Source organism: Helicoverpa zea, chromosome 13 (genome assembly GCF_022581195.2).
Source record: "Helicoverpa zea isolate HzStark_Cry1AcR chromosome 13, ilHelZeax1.1, whole genome shotgun sequence".
NCBI lineage: Eukaryota > Metazoa > Arthropoda > Insecta > Lepidoptera > Noctuidae > Helicoverpa > Helicoverpa zea.
In genome coordinates, this window is record NC_061464.1 from 6,202,975 (window position 1) to 6,227,896 (window position 24,922).

The 24,922-nt window shown below is 35.2% G+C and overlaps 1 protein-coding gene across 1 annotated transcript; it reads left to right on the forward strand.

Annotated features, from left to right (window-relative positions):
- Nucleotides 1–1,249: 1,249 nt before the first annotated feature.
- Nucleotides 1,250–23,016, forward strand: LOC124635762 (probable cytochrome P450 301a1, mitochondrial). The gene is made up of 8 exons (XM_047171714.1): nt 1,250–1,748; nt 10,431–10,624; nt 11,387–11,588; nt 18,544–18,706; nt 18,948–19,117; nt 19,441–19,519; nt 21,902–22,099; nt 22,506–23,016. The coding sequence occupies exons 1-8, from the start codon at nt 1,273–1,275 to the stop codon at nt 22,611–22,613; spliced, it is 1,590 nt and encodes a 529-aa protein (XP_047027670.1). The 5' UTR covers nt 1,250–1,272; the 3' UTR covers nt 22,614–23,016.
- Nucleotides 23,017–24,922: the final 1,906 nt, after the last annotated feature.

The window sequence follows — 24,922 nt, forward strand, 5'->3', positions numbered from 1 at the left end:
GAATCTAGGGCCCAAATAAACAGTGGCTGGTAAGTTTAAATAGTCTCTCGCCAAAGAAATGGTTCATCATCATCATCATCATCATCATCAGCCTATCGCAGTCCACTGCTGGACATAGGCCTCTCCAAGTGCACGCCACTGAGATCTATTTTCGGCTTCTCGCATCCAGCTCCTGCCAGCCGTCTTGCGCAAGTCATCACTCCACCGTGCCTGAGGACGTCCTACACTACGTTTGCCGAGGCGTGGTCTCCACTCTAGAACTCGTTTACCCCAACGGTTATCGGTTCTTCGGCTAATATGGCCAGCCCGCTGCCACTTCAGCTTGCTGATTCGGTAGGCAAAGTCTTCAATCAGTGCGTCCTACCTGTCATGACTTACGGAGCCGAAACGTGGACACTGACGGTACGGCTGGTCCACAAGTTCAAAGTCGCTCAGCGGGCTATGGAAAGAGCTATGCTCGGCGTTTCTCTGAGGGATCGCATCAGAAAGAAATGGTTCCCAGTTCCCAATAACGTTTAGTCCTTAATTTTTTTATTTTGGCCATACTGTTCTACGTTTGCGCAAACTAGAGTAGGTACATAGTATATTCGTAGGAGCATCAGCAAGCTCTAATTTAAATCCTTAATAAGGTACTTAAGTGCTGGAATAAAATAATTATTTTAATGGATGCCTTAACATTGACGGTACGCTTCGCGTGATCATGAAATACTACCTACTTACTTGCACACATGCAGTTATTGATTCATATGAACACACAATAATGATCTACTTAATATTAGCTTGATTAATAGAATAATGTGCCATCGTTTTGGTGACTTTCCCCTGTAGGTACCTACTATGTGCTTATTAGGTATTTACGTTTAGTTTTATATTTACCTTTACGTCCCTAGACAGCGTCTCTGAAAAGAAGGTACAGGATCTCGGTATAATTGTGTAGTCTCTAGCCACAAAATAATAAATAAATAATAATTTCTATACAAACTGCAACAAATGGGCTTTGCTAACTTATTTGGGTATTATTGTATGCTGGTTTTGATTTAAATTACTGGAAGTATGATAAATAAACTTACAAAATAAAACCTATTTGAGAAGAGAATGCAAATGCAACAATCACAGAAAAAAAAATGCATTAATCAACATGCCCTCAGAAAGAGAACGGCTGTTAATTGCCGTCCATGACTGCAATGTCAGAAACTGCGTCGACTCCCGCGCAACGGTACACCCTGGGATCTCGATCGCGCGCGCGCAGTCGTCGTTGCGGCCTTAACCGCCATGGGTCGTTCTCTCCGCACGTTCGCGGCCTACACACAACCGTTCACAGTGAAAAATGCCCGATACGCAACAACTGGGTGTCCGTTCTCAAAACGTCAGCGTTCCCAAATTGCCCCAACCGCGGAGTTGAGTGAGGAAATTTTCTCCAATGCCAAACCTTACTCTGAAGTTCCTGGACCGAAGCCTATTCCTATACTTGGGAATACGTGGCGTATGGTGCCTATTATTGGTCAGTTCGACATATCTGAGTTCGCTAAAGTGACCCAACATTTTCTGGATAGGTACGGGAGGATCGTACGTCTTGGTGGTTTGATCGGAAGACCAGATTTGTTGTTTGTTTACGATGCGGATGAGATAGAGCGGATATATAGACGGGAAGGGCCGACACCGTTCCGGCCTTCGATGCCCTGTCTCGTCAAATACAAGTCCGAAGTCAGGAAGGATTTCTTCGGAGAACTGCCTGGTGTTGTTGGAGTGTAAGTAAATTAATTTATATCTTAAGCTTTGAGGCTCCTAAATGTTTAATTAAATTAAGTGTCAATTTGACCTACTTTCAGTTTGGCGAATAAGATCATAGATATTTAAGATTAAATTAAGAGCAATATCATGAAAACTTCAAGCTGTAATCTAACCATAAAATTGCGCTAAATGCGGTCGAACTTAAAAGAACCTCGAATTAATGAAACCATAGTCGGAGTTCCGTTAACGACCGGAATGTTGAGAACTTTCACTTTGCAAAAACGTAGCATCATAAAAACTATTAACAATTTTAAATGAAATCCCATTACAAAAAAGATTAGAAGTAAAAGAAATTTAGGCTAATGTTCATTAGTAAATTAATATTATGAGAAGAAATAAAATGTGTTACAAAACTTCGACAAGGTTGGAGTGATCAAAATTCAAGGTATAAATCCGTTTGGCAATCATAATCATCTGTTAAGCTTTTGTAATATTATTCTACACAAAATACATCATTATAATATGTTGTAACATATTTTGCTGTGGGATAAAAGACCAAGTCTTTGTGATACAAACTATTGTTTGCACATTTAGATTTACGAAATAGAGCAAATAGGTACGATATTGAAGTTCCTCTTTCGTTGTTTATAATAAGCTCTCTAGCTTGGCTTCCTGTAGAGGTAAATATTCATCGTTAACATTATTAGTCTCCTTAAGCTAAATGTCAAGATAATATGTGATGCATTTTTCCTAATAGTTCTCTAGTCCTAGCTGTTTAAATATCTAAAAAGTAGGACAGACCCCTTCAGAAGGCGTCTTAACCATCGATGTTCATTCTATTGGTTCTATGATATTCCCATTATACTACTCCTATTATGACCCCTTTAATCATACTGTAACCACGATATCTATGATAACCATTAACCAGATAATTTGTTGCATCTCATATTCTACTAAATACCAAAACCCAGACCTTCCCTGCGGTTTATAGAAACAATGACATTAACCTTTTATAGCTCAACCTTAACTGATTCTGAATCCAACTTTTACACACTTTGCATATATTATAATGACGTCGTAAACCATTGAAATTAAAATTAGTTACAACCGAAGATGCAGCTAGTAATGTATGAACAAGAACATTAAGTAAGTACTGAATAAAGATTTATCTATACTAATAGGTTAAATGATTATGATTAACAATTACCGAGATCCTTGTGCTCGTTTTAACAAAGATTTGAATATCGAACTCACGAGAGGAATGGAATTAAACGGTTGTTTAATTGATTAACGTTACTTTGACTGGCGAAGATTAGGTTCTATATATTATGAATCTTCAAGCAATCCGCCATTGCTCGTAAGATTTAAGTTAGGCTTTAGTAGAATATCTACAAAGGTACCTACTATTCTATTGTTTGCAATTCTCAGAGGATATCCGTTGCTTAACAAATCGGTTCATAGAATAAACTGTGTGAACGTCAGTCAAAACGGACAAAATGGATGAATTTACATAACAATCAAAACAGTAGCTACAAATCTTACATAATATAGAGAGTGTGTCTCAGGACTTCTATATTATTAAACCTAGATACAAAAAAAGTGAAATAAAGAAAGAAAGAAAAGAAGAAATAAGTGGAGGATATAACAGAAGCAGTGACTGAAAGACTGAACAAAGGTTTTTGACAAATCTCATATCTGATTTCTCATAATACGTTAGCGCTAAAATATTTTTATTAAATCAATAAAGTTATCCACGCCATTGTTCTTCACGAAGAACAAATACTAGCTTAAAATATTGTACAAGACTATTAGCTTTACTTTAGATTTGTTTAGCATGCGTACGCGCTGAGTGCGTGACTCCCTTAGGCATGTTTTTGTTTAAAGTGCGAATGTCATTTTAAGGACCTATTAGAAGTCATTCATCCTTGGATTGCCCTATATGTTACTTGTTTTGTCACACATTATATCTTATATCTTCCTTCTCACTTATATTATAAGCAAACAGCTACAATAGTTACAAGCTATAGTATTAGGTATACCTACAGATTTTTATTAGTCAAAATTTTGTAGAGATAATCCAGACATTATTCAAATATCTAAATACAATACATTAAGTAATTAGTTGCTCGGGGAAAATTTCGAAATTAAATGTTTTTACTAATTACGGTCAAAGGGTCACACTCATTTAAATATTGACCCTAACTTCGTAGTGCTGTTTCTCAAATTACCGAACTTGGGGGTTATATTATTTTAGTGTACTTGCATAATTTTTCATAGGAGTTTCCAGTACTGTACGGGTTTCTATCTAATTTATATTGTACATGTTAAACATGATAAGGATTTTAGGATCGAAACTGTCTAGTCATTCGTTTTCTGCAAGTCAAAGTCTAAGGTTAAACTATAGGCCTTCATCATCCTTCACCTCAGTATGATAACAATCGACATATTTAGATGCATGATAATTTACACCTCTCTATTTTTGGGCAACATTGTTCTTTATTATTTATATTATTTTGGTTAAATCTGTGATTAAGTCGTAATTAGCTCGGTATTTTTTTTTGTTTTTGTTTTTTTTTTTTAATATTTTTACATGCTGGAGTTTGAGGAACATCTGAATTGAGAGTCCATGTTAAATTAGGCTGTAGTCTTCCTTTATTTCATGGGACGCATGGGATGTATAAATTCTGAGCCTAACATTATGTATGTTATAAATAAGATCTACAGCAACAAAATCCTTAAATACCTTCAGGAAATACCCCAAAACCAGGATAATTCCGCAATTAAAATGTTCAATGTCACTCTCATTACTATTTCTCCAAATAGACAATACGTACAATTTATTTATAGTTCACACGTCAAACAGTATTGACAACATTGTTTAGCACAATCATGAATATTGGTTCAGTTATTAGCACTATTCCATAGAGGTCGCATGTTAGATAACAATATCTTAGAATATTATGCTCAGTCATTCTGATATTTTCGAACTTTAAGACCAAACCTTTTCAAGGTTGTTGTTTTAATTCAAAATGCCACAGTTGCATGCAACCGGTTTTTGAGTGGCTTCGAAAGCTGTTATACGCTTAAGCCTTCTAGTAAGATTTTTATACAAGCTACTTTACTTGTACGGTTATATTCTCATCTTGAATGGATGCCGTTGGATTTTTGTGGTGTCTGGTTTTAATGTCCTATGGCAGGTGAAAGTTTGTTGTCGTTCCGTTAGCTTTTTGTTAGATTAGATACAGTTGTGTTATTATTTTGTCTTTTCTTTTTGACTGTATGTCAAACCTTTTTTTATACTTATATTATATTCTAGGGTAGTGACAGATATTATCGATGCACTTCAGATAATTGTAAGGGGTTACTTTTTACTTGTAAATGTCCAATAATGACATACATACACCTCCTACTTTCAAACCTCTTTCTGCTCTTCCCCGAGTTTAAAGTTCATTTCTAAGGATATCACTAGGTTTTCATATATTTTTATTCGCACGCATAATAAGAATACATGATGATGATTGTAGAAGTGGTACACAGTGATACTTGGCCCACTTGGGAAGCAGGGCGAGGCGAAAGCCGCCTGCGCAGCGTGACGTGACGAGCACGGTAATGACACATGCCCAAAACGGACAGAGAAATTATCTCTGAACCTGTGTTAGTTTGATGACGAAAGAATAATAGCACTAAGCACTACTAATAGACCTGCTTCACAATAAAATCCTCAGGGTTACAAAATTTTCTATATTACTAGTAGAACACAATTTAAAAGTGTATCTATAACGGATAGTCTTGAAATCATTCCCACAATACGCAGTGTAGCAGACAATTCTTCATCGGCACCGCTAATGGTATCATGCTGCCGCTAATTGCCAAGAAATCGGTAACATAACTTAAACACAGTATGTAAAAACGTAGAAGACAACACCAAAAATACACAAACAAACATGTCATTTACGAAACAAATATTTATGTTTGCAAAACCTACAACACAGCAAGACATAAATTTAATAAAACGTCTTCAGAAGCCACACTGTTTAGCTACGTTATAAACAGTTTAATGTCCTTGTTGAATGCAACGACATACCTACGAAATAATTATACGTTTCGACACAGCCTTCCATGTTTTGATCGTCAACGAAGATGCATCTGATAATTGCAGATTCGAGGCTAATCTTAATTTAACGTGGATGCACGAACATGGTTGTGTAAAGGACCTTATCGTAAGATAGCGTGATTTAATTAGTCAAATGCATTTAGATAATGATCATAATTATCGTGGATAGTTATAAAATTACCTTTCTATGGTCTAGCATTACTTGATCAGGCTTGTAAAATATTTCGAAACACTACTCTAACTCTTCTGATTTGTTTAATTTCTTCAATGTGACAAAACATATTGGTACTCGGAGTCTCTATTCATGGATTTTCATGACCTCCCAAAAAGGAGGAGACTCTCAATTCGCTTGGGGTTTTTCGCCTTTGTGGTAATTTTGCTTCATTTCTCGGATCCGTGTCAATCAGCCAGTTCCTATGGTTTAAAGCATGAATAGGCTCTCGTCATCAGTAATGGGTTTTTACTTACTGACTTAATAATTATTTATGTTTCTCATTATGTCACAAATGCTGCCATTATGTACATTGTGTCATAGTTACACCTACCTTGCCTACCTTACATCTGTACCTTACCTACCTTATATCTCTAGCTTTTACAGACTGTCTGGTATTTATTATTACTTATTATCTATCTTCTATCATAATGCATCTTCTGACATCTATCTATAAATACTGATTAGGTTTGTATCTATAAATATGTATTTAATAATTAAGAATCGACAAATCATACGAGATTCTCTAGGTAAATAGTGAGAGACGTTCTATTTTATTATTAGCTCTGCAGTTGTTGTAGGAAATACAACTTTTTAAAGATGGCCTTGCAAATGATTGCATTTACACGAACGTTGTATCAAAAGTGACAAAAATAAACGAAGCTTACTTATACATATATAAAATATAATAAGCAGACTTAATAACAAGAACGAAGGACAACTTCCATTCGTAAAGAATAAACGAAAGGCAACTTTATTAAAAGCTGACACAAAGAGGTAAAAATAAATCAGGAAGCTCTAAAGTTAAAGGACAAGATTATGTATGCAGTACATAGCATAAGCCATTATGTTAGCATCTTGAAACTAACTGCGATTGTTACACATCTGGTTCTGCATATTGATGTAACTATGATCATGATGGTACATCAGTTGCCGTAGTTAGGTGGGTTCAGTTAAGTAGGTAGATGAGTGGGTTAAGTCTCTGTCACCTAACTTTTTGATCCATAACTTAAAGTGCTAAACTTTTTTCTCCTAATCATAATTTGTTCGAATGATAACTTACCCGAGCTTCCCTACATATTATATTGTGTCCTAAATCCGTTTATCATAAATATTACATAAACTGTTTCCAGTTGTTAATTCTGTACCTGCGACTGACGAATTAAGCAAATAATAATTATCATCATTCTTGTTTCACAAAATTTTTATCAATGTCTTAAAACTGACCTGAATCTAACTTAATTTTATAATTATACATATATGTCTGAATAGAAATCAGATGCAACTCGAGCTGCTATTATGGATCTAATTTGCTCTAGATGTTGTGAAACTAAATATCTATCTCGGTTAGTGCTTGAGGCGGACCGGTTTCAACACAAAGTTGTCAAGAAATACTTAGCTTCAGACTTTAAGTATAAAACGTTTGCGTAAAACGTTTTTGCAGTAAATACTAAGAGCCATTAAGGATCTGCTTAAGAAGCAGTGATTTCGTAAGCTTTAACGTTTTCCATTGAACCTGTTGAACAAAATGGTTGAGTTAAGGTGCATTTTTGAGGTCTTGACTTTTCAAACCTAGGAGACGAATCCTGAATGTCAAGAGAAACCTCTAAAACAACGGCCAAAAAGGCCCTAATTTCGTTATGAAATATTCATATTTGTCCTCAATTTTTGCCATCAAGGACTTCTCCAAAAGTTGACAAAGTCCACTGTCCCTAAATATCGGCCTATTTGATTAATATTTTTAAACTCAAGTCACGAGTCACCTATGTTTGCTGTTAAAATACTCGTATTTCGCTAATTAGGCATAAGGAATTTGTGAAGTGAGAATTCCGAAGACAGTCGTAAATCGCAATTTATTTTAGCGGATCTTGAAGTGTCAATAGTAACTTGAGTTGGACAAACAGACAAACATCCTCGGTATAATGCTGTGGACACACTTCATGTCTCAATAATGTAGTGCTTGTTATACACCACTTACGTTATTAATGATTCATTGCAGTCAAATAAAAATAATCGTAAAAAAGATTTATATATTCACCAGCCATGTTGTTTTTCGATCGAGGGATCGAGGGATTATTACATTCTCAGGCTGTATCTGTGTACCTTATTTTAATCAGTTCAGTAGATAAGTTTAATGTCAGTTTAGTTTCACATTTATAATATTAGCAACGATAAGGGAAGTAATGAACACAAAATTATAAGCGCTAATTAGCTTCTGACAAACAGGTTTGATTTATCAAATCACCTGAAATACTCTTGTGCTAATATTTTTGTCGTTATTCTAGTCTATGAGAATGAGATTACGGTTCGTGTACTTAGTTTCATAATTCACCACGATTGCTGTTTTTATAAATAGTGGAATTCAATCATAGAGATTTCTCATTTTCACTGCAGATTAAAGTGTGAATGAACTCATCACGATTACTGAGATGAATGCAAGTAGTTGCAATAAAGTACTTCATAACTACATAGAAAATAACTTGATGCAACGCCGGTTCCTCCTAACGTGTTCCGCAAACGAGAGAAAGTTAAATCTGTTTGGATTTCATAGAGTTTGTCAACATATTTGCTTATAGCGCCTTAGTTTCGATTTTAAACTGGCCCTAATGGCTAAACCTTGTCAAAAATATCTCGCATGATTGTTCTTTTTTGGTCATTTGAGATTGCTTCTCTTCGTTTAAAATCAGAGATGACATCTAAAAGCACCAAAGTTAATACTGTGTTTAGCATATCCACAAAAGCGGTGGTAAACGCATAAATGAATATTATCGATGATAACAAAAAAATAATGGATACCTAATCAAATTAATTCACTTCATAATGAATTCGTTGAACACAGTTTAACAATTGAAACTTTTACAAGAAGGAAAAAAAATAAGTCTAAACATGTCCATTACAAAGCCACACACGCTATTCAACGTGTTATGAATGGAAATTGAGCAAAACCCATTGACGCATCTCTAAAAACTAAAATAGGCATTGTGTATGCAAATGGAGCGATGGATGTTCATAAGCCAATGATAGCCAAGTTGTACGAAGAGATGGCGTGTCGTGATCACGCGCCGCATATTCTCACGCATTTGCTTGGTATCACATTTTTATTCTTCAGACGATTTCTTCGCAGCAATGCTGTCATTTCCTCCTCATTGTTGGCGTAGTTTGTTAAGAATTCATATTGTAAATGTTTATAGTTTTCCATTAAATTTTATGTACAGGGTAAAGAAATGTTTAGCTTTATCGTTAGCATCTTTTGTTAACGCATTTGTGTTTATGCTTTTCAATTTGATATCTTTTTAAATATTTTTTAAACTCCTTTACAAAGATATTTTTAGTAAGGACGATGATTTTGCTAAGGCAGTCTTTTTCTCTTGATGATTCAGAATTTACTCAAAACATTACATCTAGATGTACTGTTTTGAGAAGGTTCACAAGTCTGTAAGAAAAAATATTTAAATATCCGAAGAGGTTTGAGACCATACCCCAAGAACTGCCCAGTTTAAAAATATGGTTGCGTTCAAACTATGTGCTCAGCGTCATCAACATTCAATGGGCACAAAAAATGATACACAAGTTGCAGCAGTGCATAAAGAGTTAGACGTTAGTTCATCAAGCATTAGCATTTCCCTGGCAGTGGACTTGCGACATGGAATAAACGAAACGATACTGGTTGCACTTGCCAAGTTAGCGCCACTTGGCATTGGCTGAACATTAACTGTTAGTAGACATGCTTTGCATAAAGCGTAATCGATCCTTAAAGCACTTGAATGATTAGCAGAATTACCCGTTTGGTAGCGGTTAGATGTTTGATAATGTTGTAGATCTGTGCTGCTTTATCATAATTTCACACTCGATTCAACCAATTGCTCCAACACTGTCAACTGCAAATTTTTTTTGGTAAAAGTTTCTGAAAGTTCAGTCCTTACTTTCTCAAATGTTTTACATTTTAATAACTGAAAGTGCAAAGACAGATAGGACGATAAAAGTGGTCACTATTGTTCTTGGTCGCTATAAAGTTTATTCATGTATTGATTTCTTACTACAGCTACTGTCAATAGCTTTATTGGTGTTATTTCTCTTCGTATGGTTTCACCGTCTTTGTTGTATATAGTTTCTTTTATTTTACTCCCTTTGTTGTTTTGTTGTAGATGCAACTGTTGACTTTCTTTCAAAGTTAGATATTTGTTTCATTTGAGCTTAGAATTAGCATCTTCTAAAATTCTACGATAATGTGTGCATATATTGAACGTTCCTGATTATCTACATGGCTAACAAAAGCCTAATTTATTTGTCACTTTATTATTTTGATTTTGCCACTATTAGAGAAAACTCTCCAAGTCTTCGATTTTAAAATAAATCCTTCTATTTTTTTTTCAGGCACGGAGAGCAATGGCGTCGTTTTCGCTCGAAGGTCCAACGGCCGATTCTGCAGCCTCAAACGGTGAAGAAGTACGTGGCTCCCATAGAGCTGGTGACCGAAGACTTCATCAAGTACATGGAAAATGCTCGCGATGCGAACGGAGACCTGCCGCATGAGTTCGATAATGATATCCATCGGTGGTCGCTTGAATGTGAGTATGGGTATTATTGATTAGTTTTTACTAGCTGTTCCCCGCAATTTCCCCTGTGTCCCTTGGGAAGTATTTTCAACTATTTTCGCACCAGGATATAAAGTATCCTATGTTCTTCCTCAGGCTAGAATATCAGTTGTTTAAAGTTAGTTTCGCATCAACAATGGTGGTAAGGATGATTTTCCATCGCCTGCCATTGTCCCCATCCCGAACTTCACGTATATGGACCTTTTCGCGTAAAACCTTTTCGCGATAAATAGTATATTTAGAAACTAAATAAGATAATCTTTAGTATATGATGTTATTCGTGTTCTAGATGCACTTAAATCTTAGCAGACTTCCATTAATCATGCACTAGTAACATATTGCTCAGTCGTGCACGACACACGAGCTGCTAATCTGACTCATGTAGCTGTTATTTATAATACTTCGTTGATTTATGAGACTATAATAATAAATCATGATGATTTTTTGTTGATAGATCATCCATTTTCATTCCCTGATCCGTTGCAAGAAAATGAACTAACATTAGCCACCTTACTATAAAGCGTAGTCTTAAAAACCTACCGGCTGTAAAAGAGGCTTCAATCATGAAGTTTGTTAAAGTTCATGGTTCAAACTCAACTACGTTTTACAATAAGGTAGGTAGAACATCGTCTTTCCCTAACAATTGAGTAAAGACAATAACAAAGTAAACGCTCCACCATCTATTACAATAGTCAAGAACACCAACTAACAGCGCCATCTATTATCATCCCCCAGGTATCGGCCGCGTGGCTCTCGACACCAGGCTTGGCTGCCTATCAACAGACCTGACCAGCAACTCGGAACCTCAACGTATAATCGACGCTGCAAAGTTCGCTCTTAGAAACGTAGCAGTTTTGGAACTCAAAGCGCCTTATTGGAGATATGTCCCAACCCCGCTGTGGACTAAATATGTTAACAACATGAATTTCTTCGTCGAGTAAGTTTTACGTCAATTATGTTAATAATTTTGTTAAGGCACTGTCATGGGTACAAAACAACGAATGAAAATCAATGATGCAGAGCTTCGATTCTAAAACTATTTTTTAAAACACTTATGCCCGTTTTCACCAACAACCTCTTACCGTTTCCCTATCTAAATGCTACTTTTAATAAGGACTCCTCCCAATTTGACACCTACCTAAATTCATTTTCACCACACTTGTACATGGATCCCTTAAGTAAGTGACAGATTACTAGTTCTACAAACGATAATGCAAAGTCGATATTTTATCGATAAAATGATTTTTCTGTACTTCTTAAGAAATAAACGTCTATCGAGTATATATTACTAAAGCCTGTAAGTTTTTGTTCTTGTGATGTTATTTTAATTTAACTTAAACTACATTACGCTATGTTTTATGCAATAAAACAGTAAAGAGGTTTTCTACAGGTCAATTTTTACCTATGTCATTCGCGCGTTTGTCAAATTGACTGATGTGTATAAGTGTACATTGAGTTGAGGTTAATTTTGGGTTTGGTTTATTATTGTTGAATAGATAAGTTTATTTTGGCAGAGAAGAGAAAACGAGGATAAACCTTTCTTACAGAAGAAAAAGACAAGCTAGTGAAATTGCTGACGTCTCATAGAGACACAATATTAAACAAAAAACGGATGGGACCACGAACGAAGCCAAAAACAAAGCTTGGATCCAGTCACAAATAGTTTTAATCCGATAGGAACCGTTTACAGGTAAATGTGAATAATATCTGTGTATAATAATATAGTGTATTAAGATATTGCCGTTCAACTGTGTTCCTTGTTTTAATGTGGTTTCATCGTATTTTTGTTCTCCATGTTAGGAATTTATAGTCTATGACATTTAAAAAATGTAGGGTTGTTAGTCTATGAAAAAGAATGACTGTGGTGTGAATTGTCATGATGTAAAAACTAGTGAGAACAATGTTATAATTCCTAACAAAATGTGATTGTATTTCTTTAACTATTAATAAAGGCTTTCAAGAATACCAGAAGTTTGAATACCTACAATAGGTTATGGGCCCAGAACGCCCGAGAAGAAAAAATTAAAAACCGGGATTGGGTAATGAAAAACCCAACATAAAAAACAAGTGAAAAAAAAAACTAAAAAACAGTAATAACAAGGAAGAAAATAAAAAACGGTGAAAAACTAAAAAATGGAAAAACCTGAGATAATACAGATAGAAAAATTAAAAGATGCGGAAACATTTTTATTGTGGAAATTTGAATTCAATATACACTTAAAAGCGGCAAATCTTGCAAAAACAATTGCACAAACAAAAGAAGATGACAAGAAAAGTGACTTCAGTATCAAAGATGCTCAGGTGCAAAGAATTATCATAAGCAGTATTGATAAGAAACTAAAAGGTCACATAATTAATTGTAACAGTGCACGTGAAATGTACGTAAAATTATGTGAAATATTCGAAGGTTCTGAGCAAAGAAACAAAGATGCATTATTACAAGAGTTTTTCACATATAAGAAACAAGAGAGTCAATCGCTTTCCCAATTAATAAGTGAAATAGAAAATTTACAATTTCGTATAAGTCAGCTAGGAACAAAAATAGATGATGAAATGGTCATATCCAAAATACTAAGCTGTTTACCAAATAATTTAAACTATTTTATAACTTCTTGGGAATGCATGGCAGACGATAAGAAAACCCTTCAAAATTTAACAAACAGACTTCTGGCTGAAGAAAATCGAATGTTGAAAGCAAAAGAAAGTGACAAGCAGCTAGCATTTCAAGCTACATCTTCATCTACATCAAAGAAAAAGTTTAATGCAATAAAATGTTTCAAATGTAACAAAACAGGGCACATGAAGAAAGACTGTAGAGCCTGTAGTATCTGCAAAAGGGACAACCATGAAGATAAAGACTGTAAGTTTAAAAATAAACAGTGCTCAATCTGTAAAAAAATTAATCACAGAGAAGAAAATTGTTTTTTCAAAAATAAGAATAAGAATGAGAATGAAGAAAAAAGTAACAAAAGAATAGAAAAGGCATTTTTTACAAACGGTGAAATTCAAGAACCAAAACTGAAAGAATTTGTTGTAGACTCTGGGTGTACTGCACACATGACCAAAAATGTAGACATACTAAAATTTTTTGAATGCAAACCATCATCTGTTTTGACTGCAAATGAAGAAACAATAGAGGTGAAAGGGACTGGTAAAGTCATTGGAAAAAAATGTACTCTTAATAATACCCTGCTTGTTCCTGACTTATCACAAAATTTATTATCGGTTAATGCAGTTACAAACAATCAAGGAGTGGTTATATTTACCAAAGATAATGTAAAAATATATAAGGAGTCAGAATTAATATTAACAGGAAAAAAAGAAAACGGTTTATATAAAATTAATTTGGATGATAATAATATGCAAGAAAAAACACTGTTAATGAAAGAAAATGGCACTGCCTTAGAATGGCATCAAAGACTTGGACATCCAGGAAAGAAAATACTAGATATATTACCAGATGTGGCAGATGGAATAAAAATAAATGGATTAAGGCAAATAGACGAATGTGAAATCTGTACACAAGCTAAACAAACAAGACTTCCATTTAACACAGTAAGAAACAGAGCTAGTAGACCACTTCAATTATTACATACTGATGTATGTGGACCGTTCGAAAACAAAACGTATGATGGCTATAGTTATGTTTTAACCGTCATGGATGATTATACTCATTTTACAAAAATATACTTGCTTAAATATAAAAATGAAGTTAAAGAAAATTTAAAACATTATATAGAAGAAACAGAAAGAGAGAGAACAGAAAAGGTATCTACCATAAGATGCGATAATGGAGGTGAATACACAAGCAATGATTTTAAAAAATGGTGTACTGAAAAGGGAATAAAACTAGATTATACAGTACCATACTCACCACAACTAAATGGTAAAGCAGAAAGACTAAATCGAACATTATTAGATAAAACCAGAGCATTACTATTTGATTCAGGGTTAGATAAAGAAATGTGGGGTGAAGCTGTATACTGTTCTACTTATATTATAAATAGATTACCAAGTGAATCTTTGAAGAATAAGACACCTTATGAGATGTGGCATGGTAAAAGGCCTAATATATCTAATATATGCAAGTTTGGTTCAATAGTATATGCTAAACAATTACATTCGAATATTAAGAAACTAGATCCAAGAAGCAAAAAGTTAATCATGATTGGATATACTAATAATGGATATAGATTGTGGAATAAAGAAGAAAGAAGAATTGAAATAGCAAGGGATATTGTTATAATTAATAATAATAAGAAAATTGGAGAAAAATATGAAGAAACAGGAAGTTCGGTGATAACAGAAATAATACCAGGTAATAATGAAGAAGAAATAAATCAAGAAGAAGAAAGTGATGACAGTTATTATGAAATAGAAGAGTTAGAACAACAAAGTAATGTAATAGAAGATAACATCCCAGATATTATTGATGAAGTAGAAAATGATGAAAATAAAGAAAGTAATACTGCAGAGATAGAAACTATAGAAACTATAAATACAAAACGACAACGGAAAAAACCAGCTTACCTGCAAGATTATGTATTACTTACGTATGATGAAGTCATGAAGTCTGCTGAAAAGAATAATTGGGAGAAGGCCATAAATTCGGAGAAGGAATCATTGGAAAGTAACAATACATGGGAAATAGTTGATGTAGGAAGAGCAAAAGGACACAAGATATTGTCAAGTAAATGGGTATTTTGTATAAAAGAAAATGGTACTTACAAAGCAAGACTTGTAGCAAGAGGCTTCGAACAGCAAAGCATTGACTATCAAGAAATATATAGTCCAGTAGTAAGTCAATCAGCAATAAAATCATTAATAGCAATTGCTGCTTCAAAGGAATATGAAATGATAACTTTTGATGTGAAAACAGCATTTTTGTATGGCGAGTTAAAGGAAGACATATTTATGTATATTCCTGAAGGATATGAAAGACAGCCTAATAAAATTTGTCATTTAAAGAAAGGACTATATGGGCTAAAACAGGCACCAATGACATGGAATAAAAGATTTACAGAAACTTTAAGGAAACTTGGACTGAGAGCTTCAAAGTCGGATCAGTGTGTGTTTTTTAATGAAGACAAAACTATAATATTGGCTATATATGTTGATGACGGTTTGGCCATATCAAAAGACAAGGAAAAGTTATTACAGATCTTGCATCAATTGGAAAAAGAATTTATCTTAAAAACATATGAACAACCTCAAAACTATATAGGTTTTGAAATAAAAAGATCAGAACAAGGCATCTTGTTGCATCAGCAGAATTATACAGAAAAATTACTTAGAAAATATAATATGTATGATTCCAAAGCTGCAGATACTCCATGCATTGTGGGAAAGGAAAATGAATCTAAGGTGGCTACGTCAAATTTCCCATACAGAGAACTAGTTGGTGGATTATTGTATTTGTCAACCAGGTCAAGACCAGATATCAGTCAAGCTGTGAATGAAGCAAGTAAAAAGGTAGAAAATCCATCAAGGCAAGACATATTAGCAGTAAAGAAGGTGTTGAAGTACTTGAATGGAACGAGAGATAAAGGGATTTTGTATAATGCTGGGAAAGATATTACAAGATTGCATGCATATTGTGACTCAGATTATGCAGGTTGTACAGAGACCAGACGAAGTACAACAGGGTTCATAATAATGTTGGCAGGTGGACCTATAGCTTGGTGCTCCAAAAGACAGCCGATAGTAAGTCTATCGTCAACTGAAGCGGAATATATAGCAGCAGCAGATTGCGTTAAAGAGTGTTTATACTTAAAGACTTTTATAAGTGAATTAATTGGTAGCAGTATTAAGATTAGTTTGAATATTGATAACCAGAGTGCTATCCAATTGATTAAAACAGGTTCATTCAGCAAGAGATCTAAACATATAGATGTGAGATTTTATTTTATACACGAAAATTATAAGAAAGGATATTTAGATGTTATATATTGTCCTACAAATTATCAGATAGCGGATATGTTGACGAAACCACTATATAAAGAAAAATTTAAATTTCATTGCGATAAAGTTGTTGTGTAAATTGAGAGTTATAATTAGAAGTGTTTAAGTTAATGTTTTGAAAACTTGTTTAAGTTAATGTTTTGAAAACTGATGTGTTTCTGAAGTAATTATAAGGTATTTTTAATTTATGTTCATATATTAAAAATAGGAGAAGGTGTTAGGAATTTATAGTCTATGACATTTAAAAAATGTAGGGTTGTTAGTCTATGAAAAAGAATGACTGTGGTGTGAATTGTCATGATGTAAAAACTAGTGAGAACAATGTTATAATTCCTAACAAAATGTGATTGTATTTCTTTAACTATTAATAAAGGCTTTCAAGAATACCAGAAGTTTGAATACCTACAATACTCCATGAGTTGATGGATTTAAGTATGGGGTTAAAATTATAGATTTATTATATTTATTTAGTTTCAGGTGGTGAGAGAAATTGAAAAGACGTGTAAAAACATGCTGCGCCCAGCCCACCCCAAATTGAATTGGTGCAGGAGGATGATGATAATGTTTGGTACATCATATGAGGACTAATATTAAAATATTTGTTTACTATCTTTGTTTTAATTTACATAATTTATTATGTTCAATGTTAGCCTACTTCTTACCTCCAGAGGGTATCCCCTATCACCTAGGAGATAGGCTCCTCCATATTCACCATTTTTGAATCATTGGTATCTACTGCAGTTTTGGTATTTAAGGCCTATTCAAACCTGAGCGATATTCGCTGCCGCTGTGGGTAGAGGTAGATACCGCGCGGGTTTCGCTCAGGTATTTAGTATCAAGTATAGTTACCGGCACGGATATTGAGCTCTCGGCGGAAGTGTGGGGATCGCTTTGCGCACTGTACACATAAGGCAATAAACCAATAAATGGCTTCTGCGCAGGTGAAGGTCAGGGCTCAATATCCGTGCCGATAACTATACCGCGGCTAGAGCGACGTAAGCGATATTCACTGCCGCTGTGGGTAGAAGTACATACCGCGCGGCAGCAGCGGCATACATCCCGAACATCAACAGTAATATTATCGCATACCCACTGGGTTTTCTCTGTCGCAGGTGGTAGCGAATACCGCTTAGGTCTGAACAGTCATATTACCGCATACCCACAGGGTTTTCTCTGCCGTAGACGGTAGCGAATACCGCTTAGGTCTGAATAGGCCTATAGTTGTCCCGGCCACCGCGAAACTACATCAGTGATTATCAGATTTGCATCTGTTATGGTCTGTGTATTTATGGACATGCAGGACTATTTTTGAATAATTCAGTGACATCACGACCTAGCAAGTGCATTCATAGCAAGTGATAATCTATAATCTTATAAAAAAGTCATGATCATCGTACTTATTTCTCAGTCATCTGCTCTTTCACGTAAGATAGGTACGTGGTCTTCTAATGATTATTATTTTACATATCCACAACCTCCACAGCTTCTAAACTTTCTAAAACTTTACGTTTCATTTCACTATCCATCGCCAGAAACGGTTCAAAATATGTTTGTATTCTGTCATGATAATGATAGGGGTTGTTTAAGCAGGCATCAATCGGGCCCCCAAGTTTAAGTGAAATTTTGAGGTTAAAATTGACACCTAGGCTTTGGTGAAATTGAAATTCTTATTAAGTGTTCCGTAAATGCTCCCTAAATTTAGGTATTCGTTGGTGAAAACGGGCATTAAAGTGGTATAATAAAGCTCTAGAAGTCGGCATCTGCCGGTCTATTTACTGTATTATTTTGCAACTGACATCTTGCCTTTTTGTGTAATCGATTGAAAAGAAAGATCGCCAATTGTTGTCAGAACACGATTTAAGAGATGAAATCTTCATTTCTTTCATCTTCTTCATTTTACAACTTTTTTATTTTAATTCTCGCATTTCCAGGCTTTGCAGCAAATACATAAACGAAGCTCTTGAACGGCTAAAGACCAAAAAAGTGACTTCAGAGAATGACCTCTCTCTTCTCGAGCGAGTCCTCAGGAGTGAAGGGGATCCTAAGATCGCTACTGTTATGGCTCTGGATCTTATCTTAGTTGGTATTGATACGGTAAGCATTCTTTACAATATTCTTTCAAGATAAGTCAGCAACATCAACTATTAAAAACTTTTTACAAAAACAATAAAACCAACTTCAATGATATACCTAAAGCCCTCTCCTAGGTCTGACAAATACTATGCTGAAAATTTGCAAAAACCGTAAAATTGGTTGAGCCAAACGTGATATAATCGCGCACAAACATATGCACATACACACAGTTTATTTTAATTACTTTCATATTTTTTCACAGATATCAATGGCAGTATGCTCCATCCTATACCAAGCAGCTACAAGGCTCAAACAGCAGGAGAAGATGGCAGAAGAGATCAGGAGAGTCTTCCCGGATCCAAGCAAACCAATCAATTATGCTGATTTGGACAAACTGCATTATACCAAGGCTTTTGTTAGAGAAGTGTTCAGGTAACGTATACTCCCAGATTTTGAAGGGTTATTGCGAAAATCATCATTATCTCCCGAGCCTTTTTCCAACAATGTTGGGGTCGGCTTCCAGTTTAACCTAATGCAGCTGAGTACCAGTATTTTACAAGTACCGACTATCTATCTGTCCTCTCCAACCCAGCTACCCGGGGAACTCCTTGGTAAGAATGGTTGTCATACTTTCTGGCTTCTGACTACCCGCGACGACAGCCACAGGAGTTCGAATGATAGCTATCAATTTTTTCATAGGATATTGTGTTCTATTTGTGGTACGATAAGTAAGAATTTCCTTTGTCTTTTTCCAGAATGTATTCTACAGTTATTGGTAACGGTAGAACGCTTCAAGAAGACGATGTTATTTGTGGTTATCACATTCCCAAAGGTGTAAGTACCTACTTTATTTTTTACCTGACTGCCAAAAAGGATTACGTTTTTCACTAGTTTACTGAAGTTTTAAGTAAATTCCAGTAAATAATGTATTTATTTTGTCATCATCAAACTTCCACCCGAGGTTATTCATTACTTCTTTCACTAAAACCCATTATGTTCCTTCTTAAACCCTTTATGTATCATGGCCGCTTCAACTCCTTCGACTAATCCCTTACATCTAAAGGACATTGTTCCGGCTCCATACATGTTCTGCCTAAGAACCGTTTGAATGGAAAGTGACTTCTATAAACTCTTAAAATTATATGGAATCCTATGAAATAAGTTTTCACGAACGGACACTTCAGAAAACTAAAATAATTACGAAAAAAGTTAATATTTTGAGGTTATAAATAAAAAATAACCAAGCTTGCGTGAAATATCAGAGTAGTGTTATCAAACTACACTATACAAAATATCAACAATACTATGTACAGCTCTATATGTTCTCTTCTAGATCTAGGAAAAGACTACTCTACTAGATACTAGGAAAAGAGATAGTAAATAGTCAAGTTTAAGATAATTCTTTGACAATGATCATTTTATAAAGTTGCATTTTCTGTCTGTCCCTATGAATGCTTTAGATCTTTAAAACTACGAGATGGATTTGGGTGCGATTTTTTTTTTTTTTTTTTTAATAGACAGAGTAGGTCAAGAGGAAGGTTAACACCAAGGTTTTATATTGCCACCGTGCGAAGACGGGGCGTGTGACTAGTTTTCATAAATGCTTAGAATTTTTATGAAAAACAACTACCTAAACGCTTTTGCTTTCAACGTTACGTTTCTTAATATATAGTGAATCCACTTTGGATTTGTGATAAAACGTATCCAAAATGGAAGAGTTCCATTCACCACAATTCATAAAATATCGATATTATTACGATAGAGAATTATTTATTTAAATGATTGATACTACTTTTATATTAGACAGTTACCTAGCTATCTACATGCCATAAGGCGGGAATCGAACCCGCGGTCTATTACCAAGAAGGTACAGACCATACTAAAAATGTCATTACCACACAAAATAATTTAACAGTTAAAGTAAGGTTTACCAATAACAATGAAAGAGGTTTTCGAGGATGTGCAATAAAAACAATATTTATATTCAATTAAAGGTTTTTAATCATCAATATTTCTCAATAATATACCTATTATCTAAGAACTGAGCAGGGGGTTCAATTGAGTTTTGGTATCTCGCCCAGCTTAAATACCAGATAATAGTCATTATGTGGGCACAACAGCCCACTGTTCTACGCCCAAAGATACAATTGCAACAGTATGCCTGATGGTAGGAGCTTCTTACAAAGTACACAATTGCGTCCAACAGTGCATTGCATCTTATTATGCTCGACTGCTTGAGACCAACACGTCGTACATATAAGGTCATGAGCTTCAACCTGTAATAATAAATACAAAAAACATTAGTAAATATCAAGTAACTTGCAATTGTGGCAATTGATTTGAAAACCGAGAAATTGTGTGCTTATGAAAACATAAGTAGGTAGTAACATTCTTATCAAAATTAGAAAAACACTTTCGTAGACCACTTACCATACGGGGAAACGGTCCATTGTTGTATGCAACGAAGTATATCTTCGTTTTCTAATACCAAAGAACCTCCAGCAGATCCACAATTTATACAATATACTATATTCTGCATCCATTGTTGTAATTATAATATAACTAAATTCGATCACAGACAGAGCAATATCCGAAAATGCTAGTAAAATCCAGTTCTTCACACAAAGCCGAGTCTACCAAGTACGCAATCTAATCGGAGTCCGTAATCAAGCCAAAGTTGTTAGAATAAAACCATGAAACGCATAGAAAATCACAAAAGAAACGATAGTCGCAAAGCTATCAAACTGACTTCTAGCAAACTGACTGAAGTACACCAGTGTTGCCAATTACGAAAACTATAATCCTACTCGAGTGCCAAGCTAGAAATTCGCGATTTCGCTCAAAACCATCTTAAAACATTATACAAATACTAGTTTTTTTCTAGCTAGTCAGTTTAGGTATTTAAATGAATAAAGTGTTAGCAACTAATTTTAATAACCGACTTCGGAAAGGAGGTTCTCAATTCGATCCGTATTTACCGAAATCCCGAAAACTTCCGAAACTGGCAGCACTGGCCGACGGAAACATTTTATAAGGCATCAATAATTGTGACCCTACTTTTTATTTGGAATTTTTTTATTTGAAGTGTCCGTGGAATACTAAAATATGTTTCAAACAATATAAAAATAAATAAAAATTATAGTATAATTTATATTCACATCGGTTCTTAGGCCAAAATTGAACAATGTCCTTTATACACATTTTCGTTGTCCTCAGGTTCAAGTGGTATTCCCCACAATCGTGACGGGTAACATGTCGCAATTCGTGTCCGACCCTGAGGAGTTCAAGCCGGAGCGCTGGCTGGAGAGCGATGGTCGTCTTCATCCCTTCGCTTCTCTTCCTTACGGCTTCGGAGCCAGGATCTGTTTGGGCCGAAGATTTGCTGACTTGGAAATCCAAATTCTTCTAGCTAAGGTATGTACCTAAGAGCTGATATGGTGCTCGATAATTTTTAAGTTAGTGACTTATGATGATCAATGGATTGCTCGAAAAATGACATGAATAAGAAGGGAGTGAGTGTCATGACGAGTGATAGGGAAGAATGGAAGCTTATATTGCGCCGTCCCCACGTAAAATTGGGAACAGGACAAGAAAGAGAAGAAGTTACTTATGATGGCACCAATTATTCATCGGGGAAGAAATAGCCGACGTTAGTACAAAAACAGAGTTTTGGTTATATTGTCCCGACAGTACATAAACCGCCCTAAGTAACACGATCCTGATCGACTTTCTACCATATCTTGGTCGGATTAAAGACCAATTTAATTCAGCAATTCTGTCTTCTTAAATAATAATATTTTCTTGTTTTTTTCTCTTTCAGCTAATCCGCCGGTATCGTCTGGAATATCACCACGAGCCACTCGAGTACGCTGTCACCTTCATGTACGCGCCTGACGGACCATTGCGTTTGCGCATGATTGAACGATAGACCTCTAATATTATAATTAATTAATAAAAGTGTAATAAATATTTTTATTAAAAAAAACTAAGGTCGGCAATATACGGACCGCTTGAAGCAAGCAGGGGCGACAGCTTCAAGGTGTCAACCGCCTGAATCAGTTACAACTGCTCGAGCGGTTCGTGTATGACTGTGCGTCCATAGAACTCTGCAGTTCACTGTGCAGTCGCAGACTGCTTCGACGGTCCGTGTATAGCCGGTCTAAGTAGCCTTTTAGGAAAAGGTGGAACAATAAAAAGTGGTATTTACTTAATTTGATTTATACATAGAGGTCTTGCGGTAAAATGATAGCGGTAATAAAATTGTAAATTAAGCTTATTGATATGTACCTAAAACAATATTATTTAAGATGTAAATAAAATGTTTAACTATTTTTTGTTTGATTTTTTAAAATAATCTTTCTCTATGCGAAAAATCCGGGTATTTCAAGATTACTTCAATTCTTGCTTGAAAATGATCTCTGGAAGCCGCAAATTAACTTTCATACCACTCCATTCCTTCACCATACTAAAAAGTTTCAGTTATTGAATCTATATACTCTTTGTTCTCAAGACTCAATATTCTCAAGCTCAATACGAAACAAAAAAGTATTCACACTCATTCTACTCAAACTAGGTCTACTTGGAACTTCTTATCGATAATCGACAATTGCGAGCGTTACAACACTTTCTAATAAAACAAAGCAATATTATAGTAAGAGCAGAAAGTTATGCTGTTAAGTTACCACAGTTTAATGTTACTGTAGGTACATAAATAACCTAATGGTTTAGGTTTGTTACGGAGTTACGCCTACTATTTACTCTTTGCACTTAACAGAGAAAACAATAGAACATCGTATTTGATTTTAACATATTCATAGGCGTTACTGAGTTGCTTAAGGCGAGGAATTGGTCAACAATAATTCCATAACCGGCACACGCATCTAAGGCGCCAAAAGGGGTCGGAGCGTCTGAGCGGGGCGAGGATAACAATGGGTAGTATTTAAACGCAAATCAAAAAATATCCTTTTTCTATGCAATAAGATTCCGAATTCCCATCAAAATTACTGATTGCACAGCAAAATATTCAACTCAAAATATCACTAAACACACTACAATTTATTTTCGCAGCGTACAGCGATTTTTCCTAAAGCAAAAGCTTTTTCATCAATGCACAGCTAATAATCTTAATGCACATTATACATGTTAACTCTTTTTCTTTTAAATATAGCTTCTATTTTTATATTATTTACAGCAGTTTTTCAGAATGAAACAGCATTTTATTTGTCTCAGTCATCTTATTATTTATTAATTACGGCATAATGAGACCAGCAAAAAAATATAAAATTAAATACAAAATTGTAATTTATTGAATTATTAAAGCGCGTCTTGCTTTCGCGGGGCGTACACGTTTCCTTTTTTGCCCTAATAATAATAGGCAACATTTTTAGCTTCTGCAGCTGGCGCCACGTACTTGAGTCGGATCGCAAGTCCGATGATATGCTTGCATATACATACTATAGTTCTTTAAAAAAATAGGGCTGGTGCATTGTCAGTCATTGTCAGTATTTCCTTTTGGCATACATTTCATATAAGTAGTCATTAAAAGGCTACTACTATAATATCATATTTCAGAATGTTTATAGTCAGAATCATCTTTTGGCATAGTTTTGGAATTTTTATTTTCCTGTAAGAAGCATGCAAACAAGCCTGAAGCATGAAAGCAGGCATGCAGCATGTAACCAGGCATGCAACATGGAAGTAAGCATGCAACATGCAGCAAGCATCACTTCTGTCACGGCTCCGGCGCTTCGTGGCTCCGGCGGTCAAATGCGAGCTTATCGTCGCAGATGATTTTCACGCTCACCACCGCAGCTTCGGCTTACTGGCCACAGGCCGCCTCGCCCCTCCGCGCCTACGCGGTTTTGAATTGCACTCTAGGGGTAGGGCAGACAAGACTACGTGGAGTCGGTTTTGCAGCGATTTGTTTTCGTTACTAGCTTCAATTTTTAATACAATATTTTTTAATTGAACTCTATCTTACTCACTCGCGCCACTCTGCACTCCAGTGACGAAAAAGCGCGCGAAGCCGCGAACCTTTTTCAGTTAATTTGTTCTGTTTTTAGAAATAATGCAATGTGACAGGATTTTTTTGTTATAATAATCATTTAATTTGTCGAGCATGGCTTCTTGAAAATTAAGACAAATATGATGAACAGGTTTTGTTGTACTTACTGGTTAATATGCGACTGGGATAGTTATTTTGCTATGAAATATGGAAAATTTGCTGTGCAGTCAGTA

Excerpts from the sequence above, each read along its gene's own strand:
- LOC124635762 (XM_047171714.1), top strand. The coding sequence starts at position 1,273 with ATGGGTCGTTCTCTCCGCACGTTCGCGGCCTACACACAACCGTTCACA. Across the intron at positions 18,707-18,947 it reads TCTTAGTTGGTATTGATACG|ATATCAATGGCAGTATGCTC; the intron begins GTAAGCATTCTT and ends ATTTTTTCACAG. Across the intron at positions 19,520-21,901 it reads GTTATCACATTCCCAAAGGT|GTTCAAGTGGTATTCCCCAC; the intron begins GTAAGTACCTAC and ends CGTTGTCCTCAG.